Source organism: Sturnira hondurensis, unplaced genomic scaffold (genome assembly GCF_014824575.4).
Source record: "Sturnira hondurensis isolate 20B ecotype Veracruz unplaced genomic scaffold, ASM1482457v3 Scaffold0005163, whole genome shotgun sequence".
NCBI lineage: Eukaryota > Metazoa > Chordata > Mammalia > Chiroptera > Phyllostomidae > Sturnira > Sturnira hondurensis.
In genome coordinates, this window is record NW_028077794.1 from 191,900 (window position 1) to 219,589 (window position 27,690).

The 27,690-nt window shown below is 56.4% G+C and overlaps 4 gene segments (V, D, J or C); all 4 read left to right on the forward strand.

Annotated features, from left to right (window-relative positions):
• The window catches only part of LOC118987165 (immunoglobulin heavy constant alpha 1-like), an 85,905-nt gene that overhangs the window by 54,469 nt on the left and 3,746 nt on the right, over positions 1-27,690 (forward strand).
• Positions 1,551-6,597, forward strand: LOC118987164 (immunoglobulin heavy constant gamma 1-like). The segment is given in 5 exon segments: positions 1,551-1,559; positions 4,945-5,255; positions 5,600-5,641; positions 5,763-6,089; positions 6,176-6,597. Coding segments are annotated over 4 exon segments (1,005 nt in total).
• On the forward strand, positions 13,253-20,832 carry LOC118987166 (Ig epsilon chain C region-like). The segment is given in 5 exon segments: positions 13,253-13,265; positions 19,108-19,416; positions 19,575-19,898; positions 19,985-20,305; positions 20,381-20,832. Coding segments are annotated over 5 exon segments (1,308 nt in total).
• On the forward strand, positions 21,443-23,130 carry LOC118987167 (Ig gamma-2B chain C region-like). The segment is given in 3 exon segments: positions 21,443-21,467; positions 22,720-22,853; positions 22,953-23,130. Coding segments are annotated over 3 exon segments (294 nt in total).

Below are 27,690 nucleotides of genomic sequence, written 5' to 3' on the forward strand. Positions count from 1 at the left end.
TTTGCCAAAGTCAGCAATGTAGTGAGCTGGTCACAGATTATGTGTATCAATGTGCTTCTTGGACAACCTGTAAGCTATGCTCACAGCTTGCATAGCTGGTCGGCAACTGACTAGACAGGAACTCATGGAAAACTGGGCATGTCAGGGAAGAAGCCAGATGGATGAGGCAGATTTACAATGAGTTGGGCCTGAGAAGGCACCAAGACTGTGGCTGGTGACATTTTGTCAAGTGGCCCATGGGCTCCTACTGCACTGTGCCCTGTCCCATGCAGAGGCAGAGTCACTTCTGTCCCCAGAACCTGGAACCCACGGGCTGCATGAAGACCTCTGTGGGGCAGGGACCACAGAAGGCCCCCAGCCACACCTCTGAGGACTTCAGGAAATGTGGTTTCTCCTGGGACCCAGGCCCTGGGCACCTCACCACAAGAAGAACAGGGAGCCAGTTGGCCCCAGCACTGGACTCCTGGCAGAGCCTCTGAGCCCCTGGACAAGGCTCCCATGCTCCACTGGACCAGGATCTGGAGCTGGGATGTGAGAAATCCCAAATCGTGGGACATGAATCAAGGACTAGATGACAGGGCCTCCTGGCATAGGGGCCTGGAGGACTGTTGGCAGATGGAGGTGGGACCCTGGGGACCCTGGGTTACTGGGCCCTGCAGACCATGGGTGAGAAGGGTTGCTCCTCTTCTATGTCACACACAACACCCCATTCCTGCAATTTTGAACTTACTCTGCGGTTCAAAGGTCACAAGCCCTGCCCCTTGACTACTTGGAAGGAACCATGACCAGCCCCTCTCCCATAGCCTTCCTGGCCCCAGGTATGTCAGGAATGGGGCCTCTGATGCCTCCCAGCACCCCAATTCAAGGCCAGACCTCCAACTCACAGGGTGACTCAGCTATGTGCAGTGGAGACACAGACACTTTGGGTCCAAGCCTCTCAAGCAGGATGGTAGTACCTTGGCCCTCAGGGCAGTGCAGCAGCTGCTCTATGCTGCAGCCATAGGGGCACTTTTGGTCCCAGCGACCACTGTGAACTCTATCCTCACACATCAGACTTCCATCTGTCCTCTTGAGGACAACTTCCCCCTAACAGTGGGTCATCACCATCCTTGGGTCAGCAATGAGGCCATGGATAGAATCAGAGGGAAGGAGGAAAGAGTCAGGGACCCTGAGGAATACTGCAGTCCCCTGAGGAGCCACCCAAGTGGGTGCATGAGACAAGCCAGGGCTGGGTTACATATGGTAAGCAGGACAGCCTATGCCCACACCACACACTGGCAGGGCAGTGAGAGCTGTCCCCGGGATGGGAGCACCAGAGAACGTGGGGAGAAGCCATCCACCATGTGGGTAGAACATGTGATGGCCAGGTTCCCACACCATCCCCTGGAGCCTGATGACTGCCTCACCCCACCCATGCACACCTACATGAGGTGACCTTGGCCAAGTCTGGAATTCCCCAAGCCCTTTGACAGAGAAACTACCCAGAAAAAAAGGGAACTCTAAGAAGCAAGCCATGCCACTGGTTTCAATCCTGTTCTTAGTCTTTGTGGGGCCAGGGGGTGGGGCGAGTCAAACCTCAGGGCCCAGGCACAAACTCCTGGGCTGTGGGGCTGTGAGCACAGAGTGCAGCCACAAGGAGCTGCAGAGACTGGGGTCGAAGTGAGCAGAGCAGGGGCACTGCCTCTACAACCCCCGCTCTGGGTGAGTGGGGTCCCTCCAGAGCAGGGCAGAAGGAGAGAGGTGGGGGCAGCAGAACCAGTTACAGGAGCTGAGGGAAGATCAGGCTCTGGGGCCCCAAAGAGCCTCAGGAGCAGGTGAGACAGCAGGAAATGCAGGTTGTCTCAGGCCGTGGCCCCATCTGAGCACAGGAGCCAGGGAAGCATTTCTCACCCACAGAGCTGGATGTTCCAGAGGTTGACAGAGGACACTGGGCTGTGGGTCATGGCCTGAGAGCCATAAGGAGCTGGAGGTCAGAGTCAGGGCTACACGTGGCCAGTGGGCAGGGTGGAGGCTGGGCTGGAGGCTGCCCTGCAAGGCTGCTCCAGGGTGGACAGTGGGTCTCAGTCAAGGAGGCAGGAAGAGGGCTGGCTCAGCTCAGGGAAGAAAAAGACCCCAGGTGACCCAAGGGTCTGGTGCAGGACAATGGGCAGGGTCACAGGAGGAGGCCAGGGGTCCTGGGATGAAGGGAGCAGGAGGCAGGGGCCCAACAGGAGACTTGTTCGTGGGATCAGCGGAGAGCCCCACAGGTAGTGGACAAGGGTCAGGAACCAGGGCTCTGGGACAAGACTGCTGGGCACAGGGCAGCTGACCTGCAACTAGAAGGAGCAAAGGTCCATGGAGTTCCCAGGGGTGGGGGAAACAGACAGTGAGCTCCTCTGGGAGGGCCCAGGGCAGGTCAGTGGCTGTGTGGGACAGAGTCAGCTGAAGAGAAGGTGGGCAGAGCCCAGTGTACAACAGAAGAGGGTGAGGCCAGGAGGGGAACGGAGTGGAACTGAGGGCTCTGGGACTGGCAGGAAGCCCAGAGGGAGACACGGGGGACATGGCAGCCTGGATGGAACTCACAGACGTGTGGGAAACTGGATCCTAGAGCAGAAAGGGCAAGGGACTACTTTAGTCCAACAGGCTAGGGACAAGGGGCAAGACAACTGCAGCTCAGTGGGGGCAGCTAGAGGAACATGAGGGCAGGGAACTGTCCCTGAAGCTCCAGGGGGATTTGGCAGAGCTATGCAGGTGAGCAGAAGGCAGGATGGAGGATAGAAGGGCAATGAGCTCCCCTAGGAGCTCCTGGGAGACATGACAGAGCTGTGCAGATGAGCAGGAGCAGGTGGGCAGACAGGAGGGCAGGGAGCTGCCCCTGGAACTCTGGGGGAGCTGGCAGAACTATGTAGGTGAGCAGGAGACAGCAGAGGCAGGAGAGCAGACAGCTGCCCCAGGAGCACCAAGGGGAGCTGGCAGAGCTATGCAGGTGAGCAGGAGCAGGTGGGGAGGCAGGAAGGCAAGGAGCTGCCCCTGGAGCTCTGGGGGTGCTGGCAGAGCTATGCAGGTGAACAGGGGCAGGTGGAGAGGCAGGAGAGCAAGCAGCTGCCCCAAGAGCACCAGGAGGAGCTGGCAGAGCTATTTAGGTGAGGAGGGGGCAGGAGGGAGGGCAGGAAGACAGGAAGCTTCCCCTGGAGCTCTAGGAAAGCTGGCAGAACTATGCAGGTGAGCAGGAGGCAGGATTGAGGGTAGAAGGGCAGGGAATTGCCCTAGGAGCTCCTGGGAGAGCTGGCAGAGCTGTGCAGGTGATCAGGGGGTAGGTGGGAGGACAGGGAGCTGCCCCTGGAGCTCCAGAACAATCTTGCAGAGCTATGCTGGTGAGCAGGGGGCAAGTTGAGGAGAAGAACAAGGCAGGAATATGCACCTGGTGCTCTAGGGGAGCTGGCAGAGCTGTGCAGGTGAGCAGGAGGCAAGTGGGTAGGCAGGAAGATAGGGAGCTGACCCTGGAGTGGAGAAGGCAGGGGCCCCTGGACAAGGAGAGCTAGGGCCTGAGCTGGCAGAACTGGGCCTCACATGAGCAGAGGCAAGAGACTGATGGACAAGGGGCTCTGAGCTCCTGTGAGGGTCCAGGAAGAGGAATGGGGGCAGGAGGGCTTTGGGAGAACAGAGGGAGGAGGTGAGCCTATAAAGCAGTAAGAGGGAGTAGCCCCTGAACCAGGAGCTCTGGGCATAAGGTAGAGCATATACCAGTGAGCTGGGAGAAGGAGAGGGGCCATGGGCAGCCTCAAAGCTCTGGGGGACCAGGACAGGGCTTGAGCTAAAAGGAGCCCTGTAGGAGGTGGGAGCTGAGCTGGGAAGGAGCAGAAAGAGCCACCGGGGACAGGTGATCCTGGTGGACAGCAAGTTGGAGTGGCAAGGGGGTCCTGGGCAGGAAAGGCTCATAAGAGAAGGAGCAAGGAGGCCCTTGAGGAGACCACATTGATCTCAGTTCTTGGGCCCAGAGGCACCAGTCCTGCTTCAGGGAGCTGCAAAGATGTAGGGTGACACAGGGCCAAGGACCCCTCAGAGGGACTTAGGAGGGCAATTTAGGGCCTGAGCCAGGGTTTGCATCTTGGGATGAGGATGGGAAGGGATAGGGGGCCTCAGGGCAGAGCTCTGGGGCCAAGCTGATGGGATTAGAGTTGGGAAACAGGTCTGGCCTTGGGGTGGGAGTACACCCTGGCCACACTGGGGCTTGGGTCACTGGTGCCATGTAGGAGAGGGATGTCAAGGCCAGTACTAGGCTCCCAGGCATGCTGAGAAGTTGGATGGGCTCGGGAAGGACCAGGACTGAGCAAGAGCTGGGTGGCCAAGGACATGTGTGAGCTCAGGAAGCCACAAGGACATGGGAAGAAGCCAATGGTTCCAGAGGTATAGACTTAGTATCCTGGGCTGGGGGACCACAGGGATGGGGCAGGGGCTCCTGTGGACAGGGTACAGGGCAGGGAGAGGGTCCAAGGTGGGGATGGGGACCAGGGTGGCATCTTGGCTGCACAGCTCACCCAGAGGGGCAGACGGCCTGTATGACAGGGGCTCTGGCTGCAGGGCTGGCAGCAAAGCACAGGCAGAGCCCTGCTGCACCAAGGGAACTCCACACCCAGGGCGGGGCCAGGCGGGTGACAGAACAGTTGGCACAAGAGACCAACCCATGTCAGCTAGCCAGAAGCAGGAGCCATGGGTCAGGTCTCAGAGGGCTCTGTGGACACCAGGGGGTTGAGGGCTTGGGGGACTCGGGAACTTGTGTTCAGGTAGTCATGCATCACTGGCTGAGCTGGTGAGTCCAGGGCCTGCACTCACAGAGGCATGAGGCCTGGATGGCAGAGATCCACATGGGTGGCTGCACCATCAGCCCAGGGCACTGGACTGGTTGATGTCCCAGGTCTGGGTCCCTGATAGCCTGCCCACACTTCCCAGCTGAGGCTTTGACAGTCATATGACTTCCTCTCTTGCAGCCACCACCACAGCCCCGAAAGTCTTTCCACTGTCTTCGAGCTGTGGGACCACATCTGGCTCCACAGTGTCCCTGGGCTGCCTGGTCTCCGGCTACTTCCCTGAGCCGGTGACTGTGTCCTGGAACTCAGGATCTCTGACCAATGGCGTGTACACCTTCCCCTCCGTCCTGCAGTCGGGGCTCTATTCTCTGAGCAGCATGGTGACGGTGTCTGACAGCAGCTCATCCAGCCAGACATATACCTGCAACGTAGCCCACCCAGCCAGTAACACCAAAGTGGACAAGAATGGTGAGAACCCAGCCACTGGGGAACATCCACTGGGAGACAGGCCCGTGCAGCTTCCTGCCTGGACAGACCATGGAACAGTGATGGCTGTCCTGGCCTAGAGCAGTAGGGAGAGGCACTGACAGTCTCCCTATCCTGAAGGCTACTCAAGCTCAGGGATGGGAACGCTGGGCATTTCTACCAGGCCCAGGGTGGGCATAGGCTGGACACCCTTACCCCAGACTTAGGGACCCTGGAGAAGGATGCTGGTCTCACACCTGCTGAGTTCTGGCTCTGACCTAAGCACAACCCCAGGGCTTAGTAACCACACCTAGGCCTCAGTAACTTTCAGTGTGCTCTCTCTACAGTGACCTTCAAACAAGAGGTACCAAAGCAATGCACATGCCCAGGTGAGTCAGCCATGCCAAGGAGGTGGTCCAAGCCCAGGTGTGGCCCATGGCAGGGAGTGAGTGTCCAAGGGAGGCCCTTCTAGATACTGACCTCTCTCCACTGTGTCTTTTACACCAATAGTTGAAAACCAAGGAGGGCCTTCGGTCTTTATCTTTCCCCCGAAACCCAAGGACATCCTCATGATCTCCCGGACACCCGAGGTCACATGTATGGTGGTGGACGTGGCCCCAGATGACCTCGAAGTGGAGTTCACGTGGTATGTGGATGGTGAAAAGAAGAACACAGCTAAGACGAAGGCACAGGAGCAGCAGTTCAACAGCACCTACCGCGTGGTCAATGCCTTCCCAGTCGCACACCAGGACTGGCTGAATGGCAAAAAGTTCACGTGCAAGGTCAACAGTGGGTCTCTCCCATCCCCCATTGAGAGGACCACCTTCAAGGCTCCAGGTGGGGACAGCAGACAGGTGAGGGGTGGGTCCTGGGGGGCCAGCCCCTTCCTGGGAGTGACCATCTGTGCTGACCCCATCCCACAGGACAAGCCCGGGAGCCCCAGGTGTATGTCCTGGCCCCACACAAGGATGAGCTGTCCAAGAGCACCGTCAGTGTGACATGCCTGGTCAAAGACTTCCACCCGGCGGAAATCAATGTGGAGTGGCAGAACAATGGGAAGCCGGAGCCAGAGACCAAGTATACTACAACCGCACCGATGAAGGACAATGATGATTCCTATTTCCTATACAGCAAGCTCTCGGTGGACAAAGCCAGGTGGATGCAGGGACAGACCTTCACATGTGCAGTGATGCACGAGGCTCTGCACAATCACTACACCCAGAAGTCCATCTCCTATACTCCGGGTAAATGAGCAATGTGCCCAGTACCCAGTGACCCCACCCCATGTACATGCCCCAGGCTCAGCATTAAATAAAGCACCCAGCGCTGCCCTGGGACCCTGCCACACTGTCAGTTCTTTCCAAGGTAGAGCCCAGGCCGGGCTCTGTGGCTGGCTGTCACCATGGAGGGGAACCGGGTGGTCCCACTCGGGTGGAAACCAAGCCTCTAGGTCTACAGGCACCAGCAAGAGGGGATGGGGCTTTTCCAACAGAGGCCACTCCTCCAGCCTCCTCCCCAGCAAGCAACTACTCCGGACTGGAGGAGTAGACAGGGGACAGGAGAAACCCCTCTGGAGCCCCTCTGGGACATGAGAGCCCAGTGTTCCCCACTTCTTTATGAGCCCGTGCTGTGGGACATTGCTGTTCTTCTCTCCAGGGTTTCTAGTCCACTGCATCTCTCCCAGGTTCTGTAAGGTGGCTCCGTGCCCAGACAGGAGGAGGTCTGGCCCATGGTGTGGGAACAGGCCCTGTCTTGCTCTGGAGAGCAGGTCTCCCACCCTCCCTCTGACTAGGGTGCTCAGCCCAGCCTTGTCCTGCCTGAGGCCAGGCCTGTCTACTCAGGAGGATGCTCACCCTATTACCCCAAAGGGGCAGAAACAGGCACTCTGGAGCCCAAGGGGAGGTACTATCCAAATGCCCACATGGATGCTGTGCCCAGACCTACCGAAAAAAAAAGTTACTCCCACTGACCAGCACCAGCTCACATGGCCACTTCCCCATACACATGCACTTACATACAACACACACATGCATGTGCACACACAAGTTTTACTCTGGGGCGTCCTATCAGGCACATTTCACAGGTCCAGGTCAAAGAACGGTAGGTCCTTACCCCTACCAGGGACACCAGCCCGACCCCACCACCTCCAATGCCCCAAGGCCCACCCAGTAGTTCACACACACACTGACCAGCCCAGACACCACACTCTCTGCTTGGTGTGCAGAAATCCTCCCCACCACACCCAGACCAGCCCTCAGGCTGGCCTTCCTGCCTCAGCACGCCCAAAATTGACTTGGCCCTGGCCCTTCCTAGGGCAGGGGCCCCTCCCACCCTCTGATCCCTGTGGGGAAGGCAGAGAGCTGGGGGACTGCAGAACAGGCTGGATTGAGAGGTCAGCCCACCTCCCTGCACAAGGCCCAGTGAGGGCTGCAGAGAGGAGAGGGGCAACCCCTGGGCCAGGTTGAGATCTGGGGTCTGAAGTGGAGGATGGGGAAGCTGGGTTCCACTGGCCCAGCCAGGGAGGCCCCCACCCTGTCACAGAGGGGATCCTGAGGCCCCACCAGCCCCAAGCCAGCTTCCCACGGTCACCAGCACTGACCTCCTCCTCCTTGTCCAGAGATGCTCCTGGATGAGAGCTGTGCAGAGGCCCAGGATGGGGAGCTGGACGGGCTATGGACCACCATCTCCATCTTCATCACCCTTTTCCTGCTCAGCGTGTGCTACAGTGCCACGGTCACCCTTTTCAAGGTGGGCCTGCCATCCCCATATTGTCTCCATGCTGTCCCCCTGCTGTCTGCACGCTGTCCCATGCTGTCCCCACTACATCCCCACACCATCCCCATGCCATCCTCACAAGGTCCACAGCTGTCCACACACCGCTCCACATTGTCCCCATATCTTCCTCACGTTTTCCCCACACTGACCCCGTGTTGTCTGCAAACTCCCCCTGCTGTTGCCACACTGTTCCCACGCTGTCCCCAAATTGCTCCCAAACTGACCCCATTCTACCTCCTTACTGCCCCACGCTAAATAAACATTGTCCCCACTCTGATGCCACGATATCCCTATGCTGTCCCACATTGTCCCCACTCTGCCCCCACACTGTCCCCACACTGTCCCCACACTGACCCCACACTGACCCCATGCCATCCCCACTCTGTCCCCACATTGACCCCACACTGACCCCATACTATCCCCAGGCTGTCCCCACACTGTCCCCACTCTGTCCCCACACTGACCCCATGTTGTCCCTACACTGCCCCTATGCCATGCCCACATTGTCCGAATACCTGCCATGCTGTCTCCACATTGTCCCCACACTAACACTCACAGTCTGTCACTGTCCCCATGTTATTGCCCACTGTTCCTCATTGTTTCTCACTGTTCCCACACAGTTGCTCCCTGTCCCCATGCCATCCCCACTCAGTCCTCCCCATCCCCATGGAGGCTGATGAGAGGTCCTGGGCACTCACTTCCTGCAGGTGAAGTGGATCTTCTCTTCAGTGGTGGAGCTGAAGCGGACCATTGTCCCTGACTACAGGAACATGATCGGACAGGGGGCTTAGCGCCAGTCCTCTGGGGCACGCATCCAGAATTGCCCCCGACCTGCACAGGACCTGGGTCTGCTGGTTAATGCTGTTCAACCTGCTGCTCAGGCCTGCTCCTCCACCCTTGGACCTTGCTGACTTTAACCTCACCACCCTCTGACCCCGTGGCCACCCTGGGCCTGTGCTTCTGCCATCTGGCTTCACAGCCATCCTAGGCTGAATCCTGCCCTGTGACCCACCCCTTAGGAGAACCAGGTAGACAGCAGGTTCTGCCCCCAGCCTGAGCTGATGGACACCTGCTGGCCCCTGCACAGCAGTCCCCAAGACACCACCAGGGGCCATGTGGACATCAAGAACATCAGTGTGGGGCATTCCTATCAAGGATGGCTCTTCCTGGGGTCAGTACCCAAGTCCACCTGGAGGAGGTGGGGGCCCTGTATTCCTGGAGCCCATTGGGTGGGGTCCCAAGTTCTGGAAATTTGGGGGCTGAAGTTCTGGAAGGGTACTGAGTGCCCACCAGGGGAGCTTTGGGATGGGCCCTAGTGGTCACCTAGATGGCTACCACCAGAGGAGATCCTCAGAGAGGTGCTTGTGTCAGGCTGCTGCAGGGGCCCAGGGGTGCTGGGAAGTACCACATAGGGAAAGGTGGATGTCTACCTACAACTCTCCTGTGGAGGGGGCTGGTGACCAGGTCCCCAGGCAGGTGGGACACAGCCTCCTCAGTGAACAGAGGAGGCCAAGGACATGGGCACTGAGGTGCAGAATGGCAGGAAAGCAGGAAAGTGGGCATAGGGAATGTGAGTCCTGCCCCCTCACCCTTCCCAGGGCCTCCCCCTGCTCCAGTGGGGGAGAGTCATGAGAGCCCAGAGTACTTAATAGAGCAGAACATTCCGCCTGTCATGGGGAACCAGCAGGGTGGGCTGGGCGGAGGTCCAGATCTCCAAGAGCCAAGTTGGCTTATCTAGACAGGAAAGAGGGAGATGTAGACTCCATGAGTATAGGGGATGTGCAGAGAGAGATTACTGAAAGGAAAAGCCACATTATAGCTTGGGTTGCTTTATATTTTCTTTTTTATTTTCCGGATCCCATTAGTTTTCTTTACTGTTTTTTTTTTATGACAATAAAACATTTTAAAAATCCCATAACTCACCTGAGTTTTCTGGTGTTGGCACGAATCACAAAACCCACAGCCTGGCCAAATCATGCATCCCCCATCCACTCTCCCTGCACCAGAACCTGCCAGCTCTCCATCTCTTCCTGCTCTCCTTGGCTCCCAGCCGGTGAGGAAGGCAGCCCAGAAACAAGGGGGCACTGGGGTTGCACAAGCACCTGGGGCTGGAAGCAGGCAGCCTGTGGCAAGAACCAGGGCACACATGTTGGGTGTGTCAGTCAGCACAGACTGGGGGCTGAAAGAGGGGGCATAGATTCTGTCCCTGTCCTGGAGCCAGAGGTCCTTGGGAAGGTATCACAGGGATAGCCCTTGGCAGCCTCTCTCCTGGGCATGTGGATGGCCACCTCCTCTGTGTCCTCACATGGCCATCCTTCTGTGTGTCCCTGTCCCAATCTCCTCCTCTTATCAGGACACCATTCAGATTGGATTAGGACCCACCCTATTGACCTCACATTAACTTATTACTTCTCCAAAGACTTTGTTTCCAAATCCAATCACATTCTCAGGTGCAGGGGTTAGCACTTCAACATGTGAACATGGGAGCATAACTCAGCCCCAAACAGGAGAGTGGGTGTAAGGAACAGGGATCAGGTGGGAGCAGCAGCGAAGGCTAGGCCAGTGGGCTGCCTGTCCTGGGGTCGGCAGAGATGCAGGCAGTGAGGTGCCACCAGGGGAGAGGCCCCGAGACCTGAATTTGACTCAGGTTTGCACAGGGTAGACAAGCAACTCCCAGGAGGGTGGGGGTTAGGGGCCTCCAGGAAGGGTGATGAAGGTGGTCCAGGTAGGTGCCACAGACTGATGATGGCCAGCGGGCCAGAGACGATGAGTGAGGGCTGTCCTTCACAGAGATGGGGTGAGGCCCATCCTTCCTGGCCAGGACCTTGGGCCGTGGAGACACAGCCTTTGGGGGCCAAGACAGTGCTCAGCTGTGAGCCCTTCTCAGTAAAAGCTCCGAGACAGGAGGGTGGGCATGCCCAGTGTTGGGTGGGACAGACACAGACCTCCATGGATTGGGGCGGGCTCCAGCATGGGGGACATTGAGGAAGGGCCCCTGCCAGGACAGTGTGGGAGACCCAAGGCCATGGGGAAGTGCTATTCCAGCTTGGAGTGTCTTCACTCCATTGGCACCTGGTTCACCCACAGGAGTCAGTGGCATGGCCAGCAGGAGTCCAGTAGCATATCTGGCCGGCCAGGCAGGCTGGGGGTCTCCATGACTCCAGGGCTCCAGATGATAGTACTGAGGGTCACCCCACCCCCTCCATCTCTTGCACCTAATACAGCCTCCTCTTCCTCTCTGTCCCCAGGTCCTTCCCCATCACTTCCATCACTAGGACCAAGACAGGCACCTCCAGCCAGCCCATACCTCCTTCAAGATCATATCCACACCATTGACCCAGTGTCCCCCTTGCTGAACAGGAGGCTCTGGCTTGGACTACAGCCTTAGTCTTTCAGGCAGGAGTGCCCTCAGGGACTGACCTTCAACCATGAGGCTCCCACCCATGACCTCCCACGAACATTGCACACAGAGACCCAAACCTCTCCTAGACTACCTCTCCTCAAGACCACCTGTGCTTGAGCCCCTAGAGTTGTGCCTACGTGAGCCCTGAGGCCCCTCCTCACCAGGTGCAGCCCACAGCCCTGAGCGCCAGCTCCAACACGCACACCTCTGTGTTTTACACATACACACAGGTGGTTGCACACACACAGAGGCCTTCCCATCACACACACACTCAAGTACGCACCACCGGGGTCCATCAGGGCACCTTGTTGCTGCAGAACACACTATACTCCCCTTCCCACACTTACTTGACCTACAGAGCGAGACCCACATCCGTCTCTCTACCCAGGAGCCTACAGCTCCTCTGGCCTGTCCCATGCCCATGGCACCAGCAGATGCCATGGTGAAAGTGCAGCAGGGTCTGATGGTCTGGGACCAGCATACATGGGGACTGGGTGGAGGAGAGGTGGCATGGGTTACAGCATCAATACGATTTGGGGCTCCATGACCCCACTACCTTGCCATGTACTCCAATAAAAATTCCAGCTGGGTTGGTTTTGTGTGTGTGTGTCTGTCTGTTTTTGAGATGCATTTACAGATTGGATGATTCTGAAGAGCAAGAGTAAATGATGAGAGGTTCAAGGAGACTCTCCCTCTAAATGTTAGCATTTGCACAAAACATCATTGCAAAAGCATGTCGCCCCTGCAGACTACCAGACCCACACACGGGGGGCTCAGAAACAGCTTGACTGTTTGCAGAAACTTGGTGAACAATGAGTGAGGCCAGGTCGGGCAGCAGACACCAGTGAAAAAGCCTGAGGTGGGCGGGACAACTGAGCCCTGACTGCTTCTTCGTACTCTGTATGGGTGTGTGGTGAAAGACCCACAGGAGGACCATTTCCATCTGGATGCCACCCAAAGTCAACAGAAAGTGGACCAGCCAGGCTGGGGGAGCTGGAGACAGGCTTGGTCTGGTTGACTCATTTGGAAATAGGATCTTTGCAAATAACACTAGGTTAAGGGTCTTGAGGTCCTTCTAAATTTTGCATGGATCCCAAGTCCAATGACTGGTAGCCTTAGAAGAGGACATGACACACAGAGACATGTGGGGCAGGAGGTCATGTGAAGACGGAAGCAGATTGGAGTGATGTCAGTAGCTTCCAGATGCTTCCTGGAGCCTTTGGAGGGAGATTGGCCCTGCTTACAGTTTGGTGTTGGGCTGATGCCATTCAGAATGAGAGGGAATGAATTCCTGCAGTTTTACACTCCCACATTTGTGGCGCTTTGCTACAGGAGCCACAGGCCACTCCTACAGTTGGTAACAGGGTTCTTCAACTGCCAAAGGCACAAGCCTGAGAGTGAAAAGCCTATGAATTTGATCACATAGAAATTGAGAATTTCTGTTAAATTGCCCTGGATGCATAGCTAAGCTGGTTAGAGTGTCTCTACAATAGGCTGAGGTTGTAGGTTTGATCCCCCTTCAGAGTACATATAGGAATAAACCAATGACCGCATAAATAAGGGGAACAATAAATCAATGTCTGTCTGTCTCTCTCTCCCCCTTCCTCTTCTCTAAAATCGACCTATCAGTGACTACATAAGAACTTCTGTTGAATGAGGACATGATAAGCCATGCAAAGAGATAGGGATTAATTGGTAAAAGTCATTGCAAATGTGAAACAAACCAGGAACTGGCATTTGGAATGACTGCCTTGCAGAGTTCCAAGAGGTCACCAGGAACACCTTTAAGAAACATGGTAAGAGCAAAGACAAGTAGGTGTGCATGTCTCCTGAGTGTCTGAGGAGATAGTCAATCTCCTGACTAATGGGAGCATTTAAATTAGAACAAGAGACACTACTTTCCAAAGATCAGAGTGTGACACCCTCATGGGGAAGGTAGATACCATATGCAGGGCTGTCCTGGGGTGGAGTGAGCGGGTGGCCGGGAGCCTGGGGTGGTTCAGTCAGTCAGTCATTCCCAGATGGAGATGGGTCCAGGCCAGCCCCTGGGAACAGACACTATGTGGAGGAACCAGAGAATTCATGGTCCTGTTTCTTGAGCCACTACCAAGGTCAACAAAAGGGCCAGCTGGTCTCACTGTCCAGGAGAACTCTGGAGCTTGACCCCCATCCCAGGGGTCAGGGACACTGAGTCCCCAACTAAGTCTGGGGGTCTGAAGGCTGCTGGTATCCTGTGCATAGGGGTCTTAAAAACACTTGCAGCCTAGCTCCTTCCAAGCAGCCCATTGGTCCCCACTCCCCCCAACCCAGGCCCTCCTGCTATGGTCTGGCCTCAAAATGGGGTTTCAAAGTGCTCAGGCTCAAAGCCCACTCATCTCATGCTCTCTGTCCATGCCCTGTCTAACCTCCTGCCAGTCTCCACATCCCAGCTTACTTGTAATTTTCTAACCAAGTGGGAACCTGTTCTGGGCCCACCTTACCTGGGTCATTAAGGAGCAAGAAGCCTCAGCCAGCCCTGTCCAGGCTCCCAGCTTCGGGCTTCACCACATCCTCCAGCACTGAGGACTCCTGTGGATATCCAGCAATACATCTCACCTGGGACAGCACACAAACCCACACTTACACACATGCACACATTCATGCCCATGGAGACACATACACATGAATGAGCATGCCACACAAATACACACACTCACATATTGATTGCATGCAGCTGAGACACAGCTTATTTAGACATAGACTCTGTCCTGTGTCCTGCAGTACCGGACCATCAGGTCGGGGCAATGGAAGGGTGGCTGTGGAGGCTGGGGCACATGCCTGCAGGGTAGGGGCATCCAGGCCCAGCCCTAGACAGAATGGGCAGGTCAAGGGTCATTCCTCAAGGTTGGGGCAGGGCCACAACCCTGGGGAGAATGGGGCAGCAAGTATACCCAGACCTGTATACCCAGAGCTGAGCTGACCCGTGGAAGCTGTTCTGCTCCAAAACCAATGGGCACCAGGGGTGGCCAAGGCTGGAGATGGTGCCCACCTCCCACATGCCTCCATGCCCTAGCACCAGCTACCCAGCACATTCTGGGATGTAAGGAATAAACCAGGAGACTGGCTCAGACTGAGTCCCAGGCCCCTCATGCCCACGGCCCAGGGACAGTGAGAAGGAATTCCCAGGGGCCGGGGCAGCCAAGGGGGAGCCCCGAGCCCTGCACATCCCCACATGTGCAGTCTGTATGCCTGGCCCCACCTCACCTGGGCCCATCCTGATACCCAGCTGGTGCTATGCTGGCTTTAGCCTTGTGGCTTCTCTCAGAATCACAGGTTCTTCAAAGGAACTCTATCTTCCCAAGTCTGCCACCCACAGAGCATCTGCCTCTAGGGCCAAGGGCAGGGTGTGACAGAGCAGGACAGTCTTCCCCAGGGGTCAGAGGGCTCCAGCTGCGTCCTTCTCTGCATCTGGTTAGCCCACCCAACCCTATCTGCCGTGTAGCAGCCCTGGGTCTTCCAAGACCACCAGGCCTGACCAAGCCATCTCCACTCTGCCTCCCTGCATGGGGACTTCTGGCCCAAGGTGTCCTAAGTCCAGGGGATGGGGTCCTGATGTCTCATTCTTTAAAACTATGCATATCTCCTCTGAGCAGCTCACACCAATGAGAATGAATGGCAGGCTCCCATGGCACCCCCCATGTGTGTGGGGGGGAGTGTCCTTCATGGGGTTCCGGGGACACACAGGCCTGCTAGACATATCTAGAACATGAAAACAAGGTATAGATCAGTGGAGTGTTGATGGTGGGCTGGCTGCTTCTACAGGTCAGAGTTGGATACAATGGGCAACTCTATACCATTCTGTGTTCCCCACACCCTCAGAAGCCACCTGAAGAAGGAACGTGGCACAGTGTCCCCAGGCTTTACAGGCTGGAGGGTTTTTTAGAGCCATCAGCCAACCTCATAGTCATGACAACCTTTCCCAGGTCCCTCCAGCCCTCCATGGCCATGCCACCAGTTGCAGCCCTCATGGGGGCCCAGATGCAGGAGGGTGATGTGGGAGCAAGGGCAAAGGATCCCAGGTGGCCCATAGACTCACACACACACAGAGCTGGCTCCTTCTGGTGTGGACACACATAAAACACAAAGGAGAACCGCATGTCAGCAGGAGGCCCTGCTTCCACATCTGCCCACATGGCCCACCAGGCCTCCATGTGTCAAGGACAAGAGTCTCTGGCAGCCCTTTCCTGCCAGAGAGTACAGGTGGGGGGCCTGGTGCCTACCCTCCTCAGACAGCCAGGTGACCCCGGTGGTTGCTGATAGCATCTTGGAGAGAGGCTGGAAGTGAGCAGTGGAAGCAGGGCCAAAGTTCAGGGTCCAGAACCAAAAGCTCCTCAACAAAGACTCAAGAGCCTTGCTGAGACCGTCTCTCCATCAACTTCCCAAGAACACAAAAAGAAGGGACCTTCCAGGGCTGCACAGGCACTGGGGGTTCCCACTCCATTTTTAGCAGAGAGCGCTGAGGCACAGTTCTCCTCCCCCAGCCTTCTAGTCTGGACTTAAAAATAACTACAATGTTTTTTTTTTTAATGACTGACCTCTCCTGGGAGCCTATCTATCCAGGGAGCCACAGAGGGTGCGGAAGGGACATGCTGGTCGCCACACCAACCAAGCACCTGGCAGAAGATCCCGGCAGTCCAGTTGCCTCAACTCTGGGGCTGGTCCAGGCAGCTGTGAAGGGCAAGCTGTCGGGCCATGGCCAGGAAACAGACATCTGACTGCCCACCCAGCATGGACTGAGCCTCCTGGTCACAGCTGATCTTTTAGCCGCCCCTCACCTAAATGGAGACACAAGGAAGCAAGAGAAGGACCAAAGCCAACCTGGAGAAGACAAGGAATAAGGACCTTCAGAGAGAACAGGGCTCAGCAGGGCCCAAGGCCAAGGGTCAGGGACCATGTGTGGACAGTGGGTGTAAAACAGCAAGGAGGGCAATCGCCAGCTAAAGGAACAGCAGAGAGCTAGTCATTCCTGTGCTGGACAACACAGCAGGCTGGCCTGGTGCCACATCTCCTGTCTTGAGCTGGATAGGCCTGAAAAAGTTGATCTGGACTGAGCTGGGTTGTGCCAACTGTGGCTTGAGTGAACAGTCATTTAAAAAGAGATGAGGTATCCTCAGCTCAATTGGATCAGGATGGTCAATCTGGCCAGACCTCAGCCATGCTGGCCTTGATGAACTGAAGTAGGCCAGGCTGCACTGAGCTGGGCTGTCTCAGGCTGGGCTGGTTTGGATTAACATAGTCAGGCTAGGCTAGGTCATAATCAGGCTAATCCAACTGAGCAGGGGTAGCCTGGAATGGACTTGCCTAAGTTGGCTGAGCTGGACACACCTGAGCTGAATGATGCTGACTTGAACTTGGCTGGAGTCTGCTGAACTGGGTAGTGCAGAGTTGGGGGAAGCTGGACTCAGCAGCATAGGATCAAGCTAGAGAAGGCAAGGTGGGTGGAATAGGCTACTTTGGCCTACCCGGGCATGGCTGGGCAAGACTGAGCTGTTCTCTGCTGAATGTGACACACCAGGGCAAGGCTGAGATGAGCTGAGCAGAGCTGAAATGAACTGGACTGAACTAGGCTTAAATAAGCTGAAATAGGCTGAATTGAGCTAGGCTGAACTGGGCTGAGCTGAGCTGAGCTGAGCTGAGCTGGGCTGAACTGAACTGAGCTGAGCTGGGCTGGAATAAACTGGGCAGAATTGGGTTGAAGTGGGCTGAGCTGAATGAGCTGAGCTGAGCTGAGCTGAGCTGGGTTGAGCTAAGGTCAGCTGTACTGTGCTGATATGAAGTAGGCTGAGCTGGGCCACACTGAGCAGGGATTCAGAGGGCTGAACTGAGCTAAACTGGGGTAACCAGAGCTGAATTGAACTGAGCTGAACTTGAATGAGCTCGGCTGAGCTGAGCTGGGCTGAAATGGTCTAAGCTGAGATGAGGTGAGCTGAGCTGAGCTTGATTGGGGCTGACCTGGGCTGACCTGGGAATAACTTGAGCTGAACTGAACTGAGCTGAGCTGGGCTGGAATAAACTTGGCAGTACGTGTTGAAATGGGCTGAGCTGAATGACCAAAGCTGAGCTGGGCTTGGCTAAGCTAAACTGAGGTGGGCTAAAGTAGGTTGAACTGGACTGAGGGGAGCTGAGGGGAGCTGGCTGATCTGGAATGAACTGGGTTGAACTGGACTGAGCTGAGCTGGACAGAGCTGAGATAACCTGGGCTGAGCTGGGCTGAGCTGGGCTGAGCTGGGCTGAAATGAGCTTGGCTGGCTGAGCTGTGGTGAAGTTTTCTCAGCTGAGCTGAAGTGGGCTGGCCTGAGCTGAGCTTGGCAGAGCTTAAATGGACTAAAATGGGTTGAAGTTGGCTGAGCTAAGCTGAGCTGGGCTGAACTGGGCTGAGCTGGAATGAGCTGGGCCGAAATGGGTTGAGCTGAGCTGGGCAGGGCTGGGCTACACTGGACTAAGGTGGACTGAACTTGGCTGAGCTGTGCTGAACAGGGTTGAACTGGGATACACTTGGTTTAACTGAATGGACAGAACTTAACTGGGCTGAACTGAGCTGAGTTAGACTCAGTTTGGTCAAGCAGGGTGGTGTCTTCTATGAGTCCCTCTCGTCTTGGCTTAGTTGTGCTAAAATTGAGTTCAACTTACTGAGGAGGCTGTCCTTGGCTGACAGGTTGAAATGGGCTTAGTCAGAGTAATTTGATTTAATTCTGCAGACTGAAGTAAGATGAGATCAAAGCTTGAAATGTTTTATTCCAGGCTCACCTGGATGAGGATGGACCAACAGGGGCTCTCTGGAACTGAGCTGGACTGAAATGGGCTGGGCTGGGCAGAGCTGGCACACAGAGCTGGTTGGTGTTGCCAGTGCCAGCTTTCCTGACACAGGGTCACCTGGACCATAAGAGCAGAGTGGACCAGCAGGGAAGAAGCTGGAGCAGGGCAGGATGGGCTGAGCTCCAAGGTTCCCAATGTCAGGGAGGGGCTGGCTGAATCACCCACTGAGGGAAGACTTCAAGTGGGCTCTGAGTTGCCACTGTCATCTGTCCACGGAGCCCAAGTTGAACTTCCTTGGAGGTCGGAAGGGAGGGGAGAGCACCAGGGAAGCCTGGCTGGTCAGTGACAAATGGAGGAAGGGGCACCCACAATTGCATGGAACAGAGCCTGGTGAACAGCAGGTGGGGTGGAAGAGGGGACACACTAGTGAGTCCTGTGGCATGGGGGCCTTGGGACCCCAGACCTTGATAGGAGGGCTCAGGGTGAGGCCAGAGGGACCTCTTGCTGATTCCAGGGGTCTCGGGGTCCCAGACCCCAGTGGGCTCTGAGCCTCAGCCTGGAGAATTGGCTGCTCCCTGTGATGCCTGAGAGCCCATATTCTGGCCACTCAAGCTGAGGGTGGGATCTTGACCAATGGTGTAGACAGAACTAGCTTCCAGTGGGAGCTCAGGGTTCATCAAAGGTTGTTCAGGAGGAATAGGTCTGAAATGAGCCTGGGCTATTCTGTCTACCAGGGCTGGAGCAGGAGTTCACTGCTCTGTCCCCTAGGCCACCCTGCCTCTGCCCCTCAGACATCCCTCCCAGCTTCCCTGGGGCCTTGGGAGTCAATGCCCCAGGTCAAAGGTGAGCTAGCACTGACCTAGCCCTGGTTCTATCCCACAGTTCCCGGACAGCATCCGTCCGTCTTCCCGCTAGTCCCCTGCCACAGCAGCATCAGCATGGTGGACACCTCTGTGACGCTTGGCTGCCTGATCAAGGACTACATCCCGGAGCCCGTGAATGTGACCTGGGATGTGGGGTCCCTGGAACATAGTGTCATGACCTTTCCTGGCACCTTAGACTCGATCTCAGGCCTCTACACCACCACAAGCCAGACAACCGCCTCAGGCAAGTGGGCCACACAGAAGTTCACCTGCAGTGTTGAGCATGCCGGCGCTGCCCCTGTGGAAAAGACCATGAGTGTTAGGACAGGTAGGCCCAACTGCAGCCAGGGGGCTGCTGTCAGAGGACAAGGGGCATGCTGGGTGGGAGGGGCATCACACCTGGGGTTCCTGGGTCCCTGGGCAGCTGGGAAGTGGGATTCAGAGGCTCAGAGAGACCAACATCAGGTCCACCATCTATGCCCCCAGTGTGTGCCACCAACGTCACCCAGCCCACTGTGAAGCTGTATCACTCTTCCTGCAACCCCAGTGGTAATACCCAGGCCACCATCCAGCTCCTGTGCCTCATCTCTGACTTCACCCCAGGTGACATCAAGGTCACCTGGCTGGTGGACGGGCACACGGACAAGAGCATGTTCCCATACACCAGCACCCCAAAACAGGAGGGCAACCTGTCTTCCGTCTTCAGCCAGCTCAACATCACCCAGGGCGAATGGGTATCTCAAAAAACTTATACCTGCCGGGTCTACTATCAAGGCTGTGAATTTGAGAAGCATGCCCGCAACTGCCCAGGTACAGTGTCCCCATGCTGACACCACAACCTCAGGGCTGAGAGGGGCCCAATGTAGCCTAACACAGCCCCTCCTCGCACACCACAGAGTCTGAGCCCCGAGGTGTGAGTGTCTACCTGATCCCGCCCAGCCCCCTTGACCTGTACCTTCACAAGTCACCCAAGATCACCTGCCTGGTGGTGGATCTGGCCAGCGTCGACAGTGTGACCCTGCAGTGGTTCCGGGAGAGCAGGGGCCTCGTGAAAAACATCATGTGGGACAGCAAGCTCCAATTCAACATGACCTACACCATCACGTCCAGCCTGCCAGTGGAGGCCGACGACTGGATCGAGGGCGAGACCTACGAGTGCAGACTGAGCCACCCGCACCTGCCCAAGGACATCGTGCGCACCATCTCCAAGGGCAATGGTCAGCCTCAGGCTAGGGGGTGGGGGTGGGCTGGGCCCCTGCTGGAGCCTGGGCTGACCCCACACCTGTCCACAGGCAAGCGTGTTGTCCCTGAGGTCTACGTGTTCCTGCCACCCGAGGAGGAGCAGGGGACCAAGGACACACTCACCCTCACCTGCCTGATCCAGAACTTCTTCCCTGCGGACATCTCAGTGCAGTGGCTGTGCAACAACTCCCTGATTCCAACCAACCAGCAAACCACCACGTGGCCTCTCAAGGCCAACAGCTCCAGCCGCACCTTCTTTATCTTCAGCCGCCTGGAGGTCAGCCGGGCAGACTGGGAGAAGAGGAGCCAGTTCACCTGCCGAGTGGTCCACGAGGCTCTGTCAGGCTCCAGGACCCTGGAGAAATCAGTGTCCAGAGCCCCTGGTAATTGATGCCATCTCTCCTGCCCCTCCCGGGGCTCCATCTATCCTGCTGGGACTGGGAGGGTGCTGGCCAACCCTTCTGCTCAGCGTTGTCAATAAACACTCCAGTGCCTGCGCAGAGCCCTGGGTGCCCATTCTTGGGGGTGGGCAGGGCAGGGCAGGGTGTCTGGGGCAGAGGAAAGGACACCAAGAGAGGGCTGGGAGGTGTAGGACCGGGCTGAGATGTGGCTCTGTCCACTATTCCCATTTGTATCAGGGGCCTCCCTGCTACCACACTATCAATCCTGCCCACCCAATCGTATCCTAAACAGCAGAGGACGGTTTTGGTGTAGGGACCATGGAGACCCCAGCTCAGCCCAAACCTACTGCCTCTCAGGAGCCCTGAAGGCTTTGGTGTGTACCCCAGGTTCTTGCTAACCCCTCCAGACACAGACTCCAACTCCAAGTTCAGCTGCACACACAGGCCCTTCTGGGTGGAGGCACAAGCTGAGTGAGATGCCCACACAGAGGCCAACATGCTGGGAGCCAGACAACCCCACTGTCAATGCCCCTGCCAGCTCCTCCTGAGCAGAATTGGCCAGGGGCAGCCCACAACCCACACAGGGCCAACCTGCATCAAGCCCTGCCACACTCTGACTTTCACCTCACCCTACCCCAGATCAACACCAGGGAAGGGCCTGGCCCATGCCTCCCATGCACCTTCTCCCACCATACCAGCCCTGCACCCACAATGGTGCCACCTCCCACCAACTGTGGTACCGATGTAGCACACACATTGCACAGACACTCCGAGAAACCTTCCTTGGCCTGCCTCTTACCCCGGCCACCCCCAGACCCTTCCTCCCCATCACACTTGGACCACGGGGTGGAAAGATGAGCATGAAAAGGCCCCATGCCCCCAGCTTGGAGCCCATCAGGCCACACACTGCTTCCTCCTGTGGTCCCAGCCTCCCCAATCAAACCCTCCCTGTCAGTTGTACCCGCAGATGGACAGACGTACACATACACAAACACAGACACAGAGAATGTTGCACAAAGACACAGGTACACCCAGAGACGCACACAGACATAAAGGTACACCTACCTACACAGGTGACATACATGGACACAGACACTGGAACACATAGCCACACATGGATACACACAATCAGGACACACCGACACATGTGGGCACATACACAGGACACTCACACGCCCAAGACATGGGCCTTCCTACACCCCAGAGCAGGCTCCTGGCCCCATCCCAGGGTCTGGAGGATGTAGGGATCAGAGCCAGAGACCAAGTCCACCCCAGGCCCCAAACTCATGTGCACACCCGACCACCCAGACCCACATTCCATTGTTTATGAATGCACACACACACCCTCCGCAGCACAGCAGCACCATGAGCATTCTATGTGAAAAGCAGCAAATGTTAGCCTACAGTGCAATGCAGCCCAGAGATGCCCAGCTTCTGTGCTCCACATGAATCCTGGCACCTGCACATCAGGCCACCTAACTCCTCAGAGTTGGGGGCTGAGGGACAGCGCTGGGGACAGTGCTGGGCCAAACACAGGGCCAGAGGCAGCTACAGGCTCCCATCTGGCCAGGCCAGCTTCTTGAAGCAATGACCTGTGTCTGGAGCTCAGACCCCTCCTGGGGCTTCAGGCCACCAACACATGTGCCATTTGCAAGGGTTTCCAGGCCAGCAAGTGAGAAGCTGAGTAAGCATAGGGCTGGGGGTGGGTGAGCAAAGCAAGCACTGAGGTGAGGAGCCCCCAGGGAAAGCTGAGGGGACCAGCAGTAAGGAGAGAATTTTGATGAGTGGAGTAAGAGGGAATGTGGAGGGGTGGGGACCAGGAGAGGGCAGAGGGTGGAGCTCCCACACAACTACCCTTGGCGAGGCAGGGGTTTAGAATGCCAGTCTTGTGGGACTGACTGGCGGCTATGGGAAGTTGCCAAGGGGGCTGCACAGGGACTTCCTGAGACTCCCAAGCCTGGCGAAGGCTGACTGGCAGGTGCCCACAGAAGTGGACCTCCAGGACCTATGTGCCGGGGTGGCCGAGAGTGAGGAGCTGGATGGGATATGGACCAGCCTCTTTATCTTCGTGGTGCTCTTCCTGCTCAGTGTGACCTATGGTGCTTCAGTCACACTTTTCAAGGTGGGACACCGCCCCTCTTCCTCAGATGAAGGTGGGTCAGGAGACCCAGAAAGGCAGACAGAGCCAGGGAATAGCCCCTCATGCACACCCTCCTCACAGGTGAGGTGGATCTTGGCGGCTGTCCTGCAGGAGACACCCCAGAGCACCCATGACTATGCAAACATCATGCAGCTGGAGGTTTGGACCCACAGCACCAGCAGCACACAGCTTGGCCGCCTTCATCCTCGTATATGAGCACTGCGGAGGTCACCTACTCTGCCCCAGATGAGAAGGGAGGAGACAGACCTCCAAAGGGCCAGAGGCAGGGACTCGATGACTGGCTAGTGGGTATCCGGATGGTTCCAGCTCAGGCCCCAGGTCCAGGCACCAGTGGGACCTGCCCATACCAGCCCCACTCTCACCCCAGAGCAGTATTTATCCTTTTAACAGGGTAGCCTGGGCTGGGCATGGGTGCAGGTGCTCTGGGCTTCTCCCAGGCACCTGGGATCTGGCCCACCCCATTCTGACTAGACAACTCCTGAAACACAGTGAGGAGCCCATGGCCTGGCCCACTGCCCAGAACTCAGAGCCGAACCGAGGACTCAACATCAAGCTCAGCCAGATCCAGCCTCCGAGCCCAATACTCAGTATTCACAGCAAACCAAGGACTAGAATTTGAACCCAGTCCGAGATCCCACTCCCTAGACTTAGTCTGACTCCCCTGGCCCCAGACCTAAATGCCCAGCCCTTGTGCCCAGCCCCTGTCCCTCTGCTCACCCTTCCTGATATCTACCCTAACCCTGTCCCTGAAGAATGTGAAGGCAGAGAAGCCCTTCTGGGGAGAGGCCCTGACGTTTGCAGATGGAACAGGACCCCAATCGTGGGAAAAGGAGTCCCACAAGGCACAAGTAGCGGCTGGCATGATCTGGCAGTGACAGTCCAATCCACTGTGGCTTCATCCCAACTCTCACTCCTGGGTTGGCAGTTTAGTTTCCTTCCCATTGTGTTTTTAGTAAAGTTTTTACAAACCCCATGCCCCTGAGTGTGCATTGGAAAAAATGCCTGTGGACTCATGAGGGTGGCCAGATGAGGGACAAGGGGCACTTATGGGGCCCTATGAGTCCATGTGGCCAGCAGCTACCTACATGAGTCCCTTTGACACCCCATAAAAACCTTGGCTTGGTGCTCATCCCACTTGCTCACTGGTCTTTGGCCCAAGCTCACTGCCCCTTCCCACACTAACACAGGAGCCACAATCATGGGAATCCAGCTACACATGCACCAGGTGGGGGTCACTATCAGCCTCCCAGGACTACTGGCCACCTGCCCCAATATGTCCATCCACTAAGCACACAGACAGGCCAGTCCTTGACTCCTGTGGCCCCCGGCCAGATTGAACATCCCAGTGAGCTGAGCAAGCGACTCCAGCAAGCATGAGATATGTTGGGGTTGGCCATCGTCACTCTCAAGAAGGAACCTAATACACCAGAGAGTCAGGAGCCACAGGCCTCCAGAGATGGCCAGGCAGGCAAGAAGAGGTGGTTTCCCTGGTTGGACAGACCTGCTCATGAGGATCTCTGTGAAGTTCACTGGGAATGGGAGGAGAACACATGAACACACTGATGCAGGGCAGGGCTCCCTCACACACAGGGAGTGTGCAGGAACAAATGAAAAGGAGAAAGCGAGCAGTGGGTCCTTCAAGCAAGGAAAAACCAAAGAGCCAAAAATAGGAAGAAAAGCTTTTAATAACTAGTAATTTACAATAAGGAGGTAGCCAGGGTTGCATTTGATTATGCTTTGTGGGTCTTGTCCTGTCTGAGGCATGGAAACGGTTCACACCATACTTCAGGCATGCACTGGCCACATTACCAGAGTGCAAACCCCCAGACCCTTTGGGCAGGAGACTCTACTCCTCCTGGTGTAGGGTTTGATTGGGGAGGCTGGGGCCACAATCAAATCCTGGCTCTATACTACGTGGCATCACAGTACACAGCTGACACCATCAGGGACAAAAATGAGCTCCTACAGCAATCTTGCCACCTGCCAGAATACAGACCTTGGCACCCTACCCCCATTGGAGTAGAAAGCCCAAGATTGGGCAACTCAGGTTTGTCCAGGAATGCTAAGGGATAGGGCTAGACAGAACACTGAGGAACAAAGGGCTTTTCAGGCTGCAGCCCCACCCTTTTGTGCACTCACAGACACAGTGCCACACACTCAGGGACACACTGTCATACACTTGGGACACACATTCATAGACAAATGGTCACACAGTTGGGGAAACAGACAGGCACACACTTGGGGACACACATTCACAGATACTGCCATGTACTCGGGGACACAGATACACTGATATACATGGGGACACATAGTCACACACTCAGGGACACACAGTCACACAGTCAGGGACACACAGTCACACAGTCAGGGACATACATTCACTGATGCATGCTCACACACTCTGGGGCACACAGAGTCACACACTCAGGGACACAGAGTTACAGTCAGGGACACACACACAGTCACACACTGAGAAACACACAAACACTTGGGAACACATTCACAGACACACTGTCACATACTCAGGGACACACATTCATAGACACACTGTCACACATGCAGTGACACACATGCACCCTCACACTCGCACAGACACACAGCCTCAGGAAGCCAGGCCCCAACTCCCACCAATCCCCTCAAAAGTGTCAAGCCACAGCCTGAAGCCTCTTCCTCATCTCCTGGGCCAGGAGCCCCCCAGGGTAGAGGTGAGTGTCTCCCTGTCCGACTTGTGTCCCAGGTCACAAGATACCTCCACAGGACCTGGAATGAGGACAGCAAGGACTTGGCTCACACATGAATGAATAGAGTCTCTGCCAAGCCTGGGAGGGAGGAATGATGTTCACCCCACCTGGAGGTCTGAGCATGGTGCAGGCAGGGGAGATGATGGGCCTACAGCGGGGACACCTGTGGCCCTGCTTTCACAGCCCTCCAAGCAGCAAGAGGTTGCCTCCCAGGGCTCCTCCCTCTTGTTCCTTCTCTAATTAACCCACCCTTGGTAGGCTGAAGGGTGACCCCCAAAAGCTAGGTCCACATCCCAACCCCTGGAACATATGAATGGAAACATTTGGAATAAAGGTCCTTGCTGATGTGATTAAAGTTAAGGATCTTTTTTTAATGTTTAACATTTTTATTTATTTTTCTTTAGAGGGGAAGGGAAGGAGAGAGGGAGAGAAACATCAATGTATGATTGCCTCCGGTGTGTCCCCCGCTGGGAACTGGCCTACAACCCAGGCATGTGCCCTGACTGGGAATTGAACCACGATCATGTGGTTCGCAGGCCCGTGTTCAATCCACTGAGCTACACCAGCCAGGGCTAAAGTTAAGGATCTTAACATGAGAAAGTCCAGGTCACCCCAAATCAAATGGCATGTGTCCTTTATAAGAGAGAATAGAAGATGCAGCCACCAAGGAGGAGATTGGGCAACACAGCCACCAACCAAGGATCCTGTGGAGGCCCCAGCAGCTGAAAGTAACAGAAAGGACCCTTCCCTGGGGCCTCTGGAGGGACCACAACCCTGTCCACATCTTTATGGATGTCTGCCCTCCAGAACTGTGAGAATGAACTTCTGTTGCGTTAGGATACTCAGCCTGTGGTCTTTTGCCATGGGCCCCCCATGCACCAGCATGGCTTGGACAAGCAGAGGTCCCTCCTCCTTCCAGAGAAGCCCAGGGAGGACTGTCTCTAGGCCCCTTCCCTTCCCTCCTGGACCTGCACACAGTTCCTGATAGTCATAGGGACAGAACACAGCTCAAATCTGTGTCACCTATCCACCTGACTGCTGTCAGCACCACCAGGTCACCAAGACCCAGTACCACATCTCAGGTCCCAGTGGGTGCCTCCTCTTCTGCTCTAAGTTGCATGCCCATCTGCACCCACCTGCTGTGGGGTCCTGCCATCCCTGTGTGAGCCCAGTAGAGTGCTCCTGCCTCCACTGCCCTCCTCAGTTCTGTCCATCCTAGGTGGCTCCAGCCCATGAGGCCCCACCACTTGGCCCTTTCTCACTCTTCCTGCTCCCTGGGGAAGTCACTTGGAGGAAGGCCAGGGCTGTGGGCCCTGTGGATAGTGTGAGGCTTGGGGATTCAGAGGTGGGCAAGAGGTGCAGCTTCAGGGAAACTCCTCCCCAGTGCAGACAATGCTGATGCTGGGAGGGTGTGTGGACAAGGGTGGGACCCCGAGATGCTGGGTTCCTAAAAGTACCCAGGGGTTCCTTGAATTGCCCCAGGCTCCCTGCCCTCTTTCTATGCCCTGCTCTCCTGCTCTGCCTGTCCTGGCTCCCTGACCTCTCTGAGAAGCTGACCTCTCCCTAAGGCCCAGTGTGATTGCCAACACTGGCAGGTGCACTTTCATGAGGGGACAGTCAGTTCCTGTCTGTTGCTCCAGAACCTTCAGCATGTGAGGAATGGCTGAATTAATACATTCACATGCAAAACAAGCTCTACTGTCCCTTGGCTAAGCTGATGTCATCTCCTGGGTTGGGGGGCAGGTCTAGTGGGAGAATCCTGAGCAGGAACCTGGGCAGATGTGAGCCAGGGCCACCATAGCCACCCCAGCCTGCAGGGCTCCAGTTCCCAGACAGGGGTGGCCTCATACCCACCTGGCTTAAGTCTGGGCCCCAGTTGCCCAAGGAATTCACTGCTCATGCCAGGCCAGAGAGTCTCCCACCTTCTTGCTTGACCCTGTGGCCTGCTCATTGGAGGTCACTGAGGACAAGCCCTGTACCTTGGGACCTCTGACATGCCAGCACCGACGGCCTCCACTCTGGGGTCATCTCTGCCTCAGTCTCCTTGAGCCCCCACT